This window comes from Limulus polyphemus, unplaced genomic scaffold (assembly GCF_000517525.1).
Source record: "Limulus polyphemus unplaced genomic scaffold, Limulus_polyphemus-2.1.2 Scaffold4000, whole genome shotgun sequence".
Lineage (NCBI taxonomy): Eukaryota > Metazoa > Arthropoda > Merostomata > Xiphosura > Limulidae > Limulus > Limulus polyphemus.
Window position 1 is genome coordinate 44563 of NW_013669610.1, and position 9645 is coordinate 54207.

General features: G+C 32.9%; 1 protein-coding gene across 3 annotated transcripts in view; it reads right to left on the reverse strand.

The window, feature by feature from the left end:
• Positions 1-9645, reverse strand: part of LOC106470432 (cyclin-dependent kinase 8-like) — a 45896-nt gene that overhangs the window by 18690 nt on the left and 17561 nt on the right. For all 3 annotated transcript variants that reach the window (XM_022399024.1, XM_022399023.1, XM_013930992.2), the window contains 4 exons: positions 4795-4926; positions 4420-4563; positions 4121-4190; positions 1570-1642 (listed from right to left, as the gene is read on the reverse strand). In XM_022399024.1, the coding sequence (XP_022254732.1) occupies positions 1570-1642; positions 4121-4190; positions 4420-4563; positions 4795-4926 (419 nt within the window). The remainder of the gene's footprint in view (positions 1-1569; positions 1643-4120; positions 4191-4419; positions 4564-4794; positions 4927-9645) is intronic.

Genomic DNA, 9645 nt, shown 5'->3' on the forward strand with positions numbered 1-9645 from the left:
GTGATAATAAAACTATGAAAAACACTGAAATTGTTTTGAAAGATGACTACTTTTAAAGAGTTTTCAAATATTGTTTCCTAAGCATAGATAATACAGTTTATGTTAATAATGTGATCCTACATTGGATTATGGCTTCTAAGTTTCTGAGTTAGTTGACATCATGGAGTGTTGACAGGTAATTTGAAATTTAGAAATGAATTTGTGTTGTCTAAATTTATAGAGGAAAGTGAGATGATTATCTATTTCACATAATTTACAAATAAATCTTTCTAACTCTCTAAATTCCTTACAAAGTCCATGATTTTACAACATCATTAAGTACTTATGGTAAGATACAGATATTAATCATTGTCATGTTTGGTGGCCTATATAATCACCTCAATCTAATTACTAATTATACTAATTACTACTTTATTATTATCAGATACTAATTACCAATTAGTTTATAATTCAAGTTTTGGCTACTGATCTGCTGCAATCTTTAGAAAAGAACTGTAAATGAATGAGCAGGAAGGAAATTACAGATACAAACAGCCATATTCCCCTAAATCAAAGTTTCCTCTGAAAACATACAGAAGATATGCAAAGAACAAAACGTCCTATACACTGGAGAAAAGACCAACTAAAGTCAGAATTTAGGACCACAATTGATATACAAGATCACCTAATAATAAACTATCTGCAACAATTTATCCTGTCAATATCCTGTGGTGTCTGTCTGAGCATTCATCTGTCTCCTGTTTATGCTGGCAGTTTCCTATGCTGTATTTGAAAAATTGCACATGCAGGCAGAGTTCAATATTCACTTTTGAAATGATGAGAGAACAGGCATGAATAATATTGATACCAAATTTTTATTTTTACAAACAGGATATTATATTTTAACTTATTATGAATTAATCATAATATCATTCACATTTCAAAACGTGATGTAATGTAAAACATAAAAATGTATATTTACCATATGTTATTGTTGAGTGGCTCTTAGCATGACTGAAATGCTCAACAATTACATTTCATGGTGGGTAGTATAAGTAGCTCAGAGCTTTATCTCTGAGTGAAACCAAGAGTATAACATAATTAACCCTTTTAAAGTCCATGAAATAATTTAAATCAATAGATTAACTTAAGCTTTTCCCAACATTGGAGATGGGTACCTTTGCTTGTAACTGATAACACACTCAGTCAAACTAGCACACAAATCGGTGAAACTTGGATAACCCCTTTAAAATCTATTCAAATATTTAACTGGTTCAAGTTTCAAAATGATGATAGCACATCTGTCTTTCTAACAAGAAGACCCAAGATTAAATCTTGGTCCCTGCCATCAAATATAGCCTTTCTTGGGCTTCACTGAAGATGTCAGTAAATAAGTAGCCAAATGTACAATACAAACTAACTGGTAAATCATATCTAATAATAATAATTAATTAGTGCTTAGGTGATCAAATAAGCCACTAACTATGAGAGCAATTAATATCTGATAGCAACAACCTTACTGCATGTTAAACCATATGATTATAAAATGCTTTTATGTACAGTAAAAATAATTTTAACAAGATAACTTACCAACAAGAATGCTTTACTGTCTTGTTTCACTTTGTGTTTTTCCATGTACTTTACCAATGAACAACTGGAATACCTAAAATAGACATTTTTCTTTCTCATAACTTAACATTAGATAGTTAGAATACTTAATACACAAAGAGAAATGTTCTAACGTTAACAATTTCCTTACCTGAAAATGCATTTCTAATAGATAGTCACCACTCGCATAGCTAGGTTATCTTTCCCATGCATCTGCCTCAGAGATGTGCAAGGGACTAGCCTTTAGACAACTCCCATCTAATCTCATGAAATTTCTCTTGAAATGCACTATTTCATAATGATGTTATTATACAGCAAAAACCTTCCACCAATAGTAGGACAGTGCACCTCCTTCAGCACTAACTCTCTCTAAGCTTCTGCACTCATGAATCTTCATTCTTTGATGAGGCAAGGAATACTAAGGTGCACTGGAAATTGGGAGGAAAGCTAGAAATGTATGTCCAAAGATGGGTATCTATGGGAAATACACTTAAATGCTGCAGGAGGAGAGTATGTACCAAACTCACTCACCTGAACAGGTGATGTCCACAGAAGAAGGGCACATGTGTTTAGAGAGTGCTCACCTCACCTCTACCAGACATGATCTAATTAGCAGGGTATGGTATAGTAGTGTGTGCCCACCTCAACTGTGCTGGACAGTTGCAGACTGCAGAAGGAAGACACAGAATTTGTAATGTGCTCACCTACACTCAACTAGACAGTTGCAAGCTGCAGAAGGAGGGCATAATCTTGTAATGTACTCGCCTAAACTTTACTGAACAGATTCAAGGCACAAGTGGTATAAATATAGTTATATGAGGGGTGACCTGTGCTACACTGACAGTGTCTCCACTGCCCCACTTCCCACTGTTTAGTACCTCTTGTTCTAGCTCCAGTGGTAATTTCCCAATCAGTGAGGATTCTCCATGGTCTACTACCCCAGTGGCTTGGAATTGGTGAGTGGCAAGGGTATCCTGTGCTCAACTCAAAGAAATAATGGGGGAGGAATTTTTGATGGGGAGACCTGGAGAAAATGTTCATTGGTCCTGTTTCAGCTGGAAAGATATTTTACTGGAGACAGTGCAATGGGTGAGCACACATCCTTAATTTGAAAAGTGTGAGCCAGGAAAGCAGGCAAGAGCACCCCCTGATGCTGGTTTTTTTTCATTATAGTCCATGGAATAGGTATGGTCTGGATAAGACAGTAGTCAGATATATATAAATATATCCCGAAGAAACCTCAAGTGGTCTTGTGGAACACCCCATCTCAACAGTGTGCATATATGGAGCCAGGGCAGATGGTATGAGAACATTTCATTATCCTTGCTTGATACAGAATTTTAGGAAATAAGTATACCCTGGGAGGCACCACCACCACCCACCTGGCAGGATACTATGAAAAATAAAATGTACTCATCTGTCTAAAGATGGTGGGTAGACTGTAGGATGATGAATGTCAGAAGATGGCAACCTTCTGGAGACGAGACAGCCAGATGGTGAAGACAATGGGCAACGAAGGTGTGAGAAGTAGTCCACATGCCAGCGTGAAAGATCTCATCAAGTGGCCATCAGAAACAAGTGGTGAGGGAATGAGTAAGGTGAAGAATTTGATGAGATGAAAAGATAAAGAAAAATACAAGAATGAGGGAAAAGGGTACGGGAAGAGTCGATAGCATAGATATATGAATGATGGCAACCACAGCTGAGAAGTAAGAGGAAATAGGTCTAAAGAGAAGTTGTACATAGATGAGATTGAAAGGTGGAAAGGGAAACAAGATGAGGGCTAAGAGAAAGAGAAAGTCCATGAGAAAAACACAGTGTAACCCCTGTTTGGATGGAAGGATGTGAACATAGGAGCTCAAATCATGACTGCCGGGCACCCATAGGACCAAACTCGACTTAATTGTCACCAGCAAGCTCGACAAGTCTGATGCCTGGTAGAAGTGGAGAGCTGACAAGTTGGAATAGAAAAACTGAGAACTGGGGACTAAGTGAGGTATATTGGTAGAGGGTTGGGTTTGGAACAGTGTGGAAACAAAGGATTGGTGACAGTCAGCCTCAGTTACAATCTTTGTACTCAGTTGCTAAGCCTCTTAAAATTTTGCACATGGAGGATATGAAACAAAATAATTTTTTTTGAGATTTTATATATACAGTTGAATAACTAAAAAATCATAAATTACTATTTCAATATCATAAAATTCCACTATAATTTATCAAGTTTAGTAACTAAGCTGTATTTTGGTCTAAAATATATGGAATTTCAAGCAGACTAAAGACACGACCTACCCTCTTGAAATCTTGGTTCGAAAGAAAGAGATGGTGTCCTAAGAATTTAAAATGCCTAAGATAGCCACTAGGGGGACATTCTGAGCTTTTGATTAGTTATTCATGTCATAAATAGAAATATATAGAAATCTGGAATAAGTTTTCTTAAGCACTGAATTCAAGAGTATAGCATAACTCAACTAAAATTAGAACTTATATTTAATTTTAATTTTGTTCCAACACAGAAACATAGTTGGAAACTCACTGGGTCTTCTTGAAGTCTTTTAACAATGTTCCATGTTCAGGCATTTTCTTAATATCTTCCCAATCTTTTTCTGCAAATAGAAGAAGTTATAAGCTACTACAACTTTAAAACTTTTTTTCTTTTGTAAATAAAAATATGTAATAGTTGATAGTGCTAACCAATATCAGGAAAAAGTGCCAACTCAACCTTGAACAAAATATATATTACAGAACTACAAAAGATTGGAATTTCTATGAAACTCAAACTAATCTCTTTACGTCACACAAGGAAGAAATTCGGCCAGAATAAAACAAACAAACCTTGAGGAAATCCCATGACATTAAATATTCGATCAAGTTGATCATGATGATATGGATTACTAGTTTTGATATCTTCTTGTCGGCAGTGAAATATAGGTTCTGATGTAAGAAGTTCTGCAAATATACAACCTATGGCCCATATATCTATAAGAGAAAAAATAACTAATGAAAACTGAATAAAAATAAAGCTTAAAAACTAAAAAGGTACCAAGAAATTGTTTTATCAGAAATCTTCACAAATTAAACAAAGAATCTAGTAGTAATATTACAGTTTTAAAGGAATAAAATTAAAGCTACTACACTCACAAATGCTTTGTTGCATGGTTATTAATTAACGCTATCAGTTTGGAAATAGAAGAATTCAAGGAGATTCACCTATAGCTTTTGTGTAATGTCTAGCTCCAAGGAGAAGTTCAGGTGCTCTGTACCAAAAAGTTACTACAACAGGGTCAAGGTCAGCCAGAGGTTTCAAAGGCGAGTTGAAAAGCCTAGCAAAGCCCATGTCAGCTGTGTAAAAGATTTAATCAGAATAGGTTAGGAATTTCTAAATCAATTATTCATAACTAAAATTATTACTGAAGAACTCAAACCTACAAACCTAATTATTTCCCTTCAATTAGAACATAGTTACCTGCATCACAACAATTTTTATATACTGGTAGCTCAGCTATCTGTTCACAGGCTTGTTCCAATTGACTGTAAGCCTATACATACTAATGTTTACTATAACACTGAATATACTATAGGTATCTTCATTAAATTTAGACTTTTATTAAACATTACAAACCCGATTATTTTTAAAATAAAGTATTTTTTACTAAAGTTATATCTGTGAACTTATGAAGCTTTTACTGAGTCAGACTGAGTGAAAAGTGATTTTCATGTTAATAATAATACTTATCATTTTAAATTTTCATATTTCATATGCCTAAGCTCTAAAACCTCCTTAAGAAATATCAAGTTTGTTTTCAGTAAAGCTTTATATTTGATATCTTATTTTCTCTATTCTAACACTAACTGTAGCAAAATCATAAGTGTACAGTGAAATGAAAAGTTGAAAATATGAAATACAATGATTAATACCATTTTCTTCCTCATCACTGAGTGCAGAATTGATCACACAGTTACAGTTTCAACTGCTAACCTTTTGTCACCTTTCCTTTTAATTTTGTGGTTTTTATACTTTCTTTTGTACCCAATGAAGTATTAACTGTCACGTGAAAAGCAATAAATCACTGAAGAAGCTCATTAGCTATTTCCCCTAGAACTAATATAAATAGTATGTAATTATGAAATTTCATGGCGATGGAGCTTGTAAAATCTTAAATGTTTTATTTCACTGAAATCATGTTAGGCTAAGCTGAGAAGTTTCTTATTTTTGTATTTGCTGCTACTGTTACAAAATATATACATAAAAACAAGGATTTGTAGTACTTAACGTGAACTAAGTTTGGTTTGCACTCAAGTAAAAATGGAAGTTGTTCTTGCAAAATCCTCATTGAGTGTCACAAATATGGGTGTCCAAAAAGAGTTTATGTAGCTCTAAAATTTATTTGGCTTTCTAAGTACGCTATAAATATGTTAAATTAAAAAATTCCTTAATCATTCAGAGCAGCTAAATATGATCACCACAAACCAAATAATTTGGGTGACTAGTCACTTAAGGTGGGAAAACTAAACAATGGCTCATAAGATATATATCTAAAGAAGAACTTGCTCTGTATATCGGTAATAAGCAGGTCCATCAGCTATGTAAAGTTGATTAGCAAACAATCTCAAAAGTCAGTGTGAGAGAGGAAGGAAGGGCTTCTCTGGCGGGTTTGACAAATTTATTGATATCTTAGCAAATCAACGAGGCAGGATGTTCAAATTCTGGTTCTTGCTTGTAATAAGGTGTAGTTTGTGTTCCTATGTAGTAGGAAAACTTAGAAACCTATTACTAAATTTAGAAAGTTCTGAAGAGGAGAAATCAGAGCACAGATGCACCAAATCACAGAAAAATTGTGACTGAGAATTTTTCTAAGTGAAGAAGATAAGACTTAGATAATATAAAAATGTCCATACCAAGTTTACTGGTACACATTGATAACGAATTTGCTTAATTAAAATTGGAATGTAACATGAAAGGTTGTGACATGCATAAAAGAGTCAGGTCCAGATGCAAAGGGTTAACAAAATAGTAGTCTTGGATGCAATTATTTAAACCATTAAATCTGTAATTTACTGTATGCACCATTACTTCTGTACCAATACAATCTCGGTGATAACAAAAATCATCATCATTGGTGTTGGCATTTCTTGCTTCCCAAAATTTGCTTCTGTAATAAAATAAATTTATAAACTGCATCTGATGCACAGTGCATGCTAGGATTAAGAAGAAAAAAAAAGCATTGAAGTGACATAAACAATCTTAAATGTTTTGAGTTGTGGGGTCCCAACCACTAGGAAAAAATGATCCCTTTTTATTTCTTACTTATGAACTGTAGTAATATTAATATATATATATGTTTTAAAGATGAATTGATTTGCTCATGATGTTTCTCTTGCTTTTTCTACCATAAGATCCTCTTTGTTGGATAGTGTACAATTTTGAAGAAAGTACTGCATCCAAGTCAAATTGCCATAGGGTTAATTCTGTAAAATGGGACTGAACATTTTTGCCACAATACCACAGAAAAGTGTATGAATGTTGCAGTGTCAAGTCAAAGCAAAATGCAAACAAAATATCTCAATTTTATTGAAAATTATATGAAAAGAGCAACAAGAAAATAATTTTAGTTTGTGTCCCTGGGACACAATATAAAGCAGTTTTATCTAACCCAATGTTTAAATTTGTGCCTTACTCATAGTAAGTGCATTAATGCAAACACTGAATGGGCCAAATTTATAACAAATGTCTTTTCCATGATAAATGTTATGTGCAGAGGGATATAAAAAGATTTCAGATTTACAAGTATATGAGATCCTATATAAGTAAACCAATTCTTCTGATCACAAACCTGAAATTTTTCACTAAAATCTCAATCACATAGCAACAAAAATTTTCCAAGAAATAGCATTTTGTTTAAATATTTCTAAAACTATTTATACTTGTTCACTATGCATATCCGAAGAAGAAGAAATTTCCAATTTTCTCTTCAATAAACATTTTAATTTTAATTATATATATATATAATACAAGTACTTACAAAGTTAACATTAAACTGTGTTAGTATGTTGTCATACTCTGCCAATACACAATCAAACTTTAACAAATTTAAAGTCAAATGAGCTAGTTACACAATCAAATATTTTCTAAGTCTGCCTGAAATTGGTTACTTATACAATCAAGTATTTCCCAAGTTAACGTTAAACTATTTAAATATGAAATACAATATTTACTAAATTAACATCAAACTATTAAAGCATACAGCCAAATGTTATTAAGATATTGTTGAATTATTAAAAAAGAACAGTTAAATACTCATTATGTTTGTATCAACCTATGTGAATATATAATCAAATATTATTAAATTTAGGGTAGAACTATATAATTATAAGATCCAAAATCTAGTGCATTAATACCAAAACTAAGTCTTTAGTATAAAAAATGGAAGAAAACATCTTCCCAAAACCAAAATTACACTAAGCATAATCAGAAAAAAAAATTTATTTCAACATTTTATTGAGGAATTGAAAAGTGGTATACAAATTTCAGGAATTAAAACTCTTTCTCTCTCTCTCTGTACATATATATATTCAATCAGTAATTTTATTTAAGTTTTCTGTTTAACAGTTTCTCTCTACATCTGTGTTACTTGGATGACTGACACATATATACAGTATTGTATAACTTACAAAATGTAGAGGTGATACACAAAGTCAAAAACAAATATCTGTAGTACAATAATTATTACAGAAAATGTAAAAGAAAAGTGAATAAACTAAACAATGCTCTAGCATTTTGTCTTCTCTTTAAACAAAACATTACACATTTTGTTTTTATGTTATTGTAATTTTCTCAATGTATGTTTGTGAAAAAGTGTTCCAATTGTCCGGTATTATTCCTTAAAATTCAGTCAAGTTGTTTGGTTGTCATTTGATCTTCTCAGTTTCCACAGAGAAGCCCACAGAGACTTAATAACATTCATAGCAGGGATTTCTGTAGGCTAAGCCATGTTTGCAAATCGCCCTCTTACTCCTTCCAGGTAGCATTTCACCACATTTTCTGCATGCTTTAGATCACAGTCTTACTGGTATATGATTCCCTGTCCAATAGGTCTTGTTTCCAAGGAAATGACATGATGTATAAGAAGATATATGTACATCAGCAGTCGGAGTGTCTTCAAGTTTGTGTACATTTCCAACATCATTTGCTGAGATGCAACTCACACTTGTATTTGTCTCCCAGCATGATTCACTTGAGTTTTTTTTTACATCATGATACTGTTCTCATCCTTGTCATTTAATAAACTATCACTGATTTTTGTCAAATAATTTGAATTTATATGTAAAGAGCACCTGCTTCCAGCTTTGTTCATCTCAATGTTTGAAGTCTGATACCCATTTCTGTCTTTTGGTTTGGTTATCTTTCCTAAGCAGTGATTTTTTGAGCAGATGCACATCTATTAAGGCCTCTTTATATTAACCTGTATACTACTGTTCTGGAAGTAATATTCACATCTGTTCTTACAATTAAGCCATTGGAAATATATTTACTGGATTGTCATGTATTACATGAAGAACATATCCCAAGTTACTTAACATCATTATTTTTAAGAGCTTGGCCTTTCTGCTTCGATCAACATTGCTAGTGTCATATATGCTCTACAGAGTTTCAATAAAACTCTTCTGAAACACGTTTTCACTTCAATTTTTCAGATGAAGTAAACATCAGTGAAAACTTTAACTTACACATATTTGTCACACGGAATTTCTACTGTGAGAGCCATACATACATTCACCATACTAATGCTGGAAACAGAATGACCGAACTGTACTTTTATAGACATTAGGCTTTTGTGGCACTGTCTGATTGGTTGGAATGACAACAAATCACAGTGTAAACTTACCAGCACATGACTGTATTCTGGTGCACTTGAGTTTCACATGACAGAGGGAGAACAATCCCATATACTTGAATTTTCTATCTCTTTCATTTACTCTTTCCAATACTTTATATATATATATATATATATATATATAAAACTCTGTTCTGTTTACTGACTTACCTATTTTACTCTTACC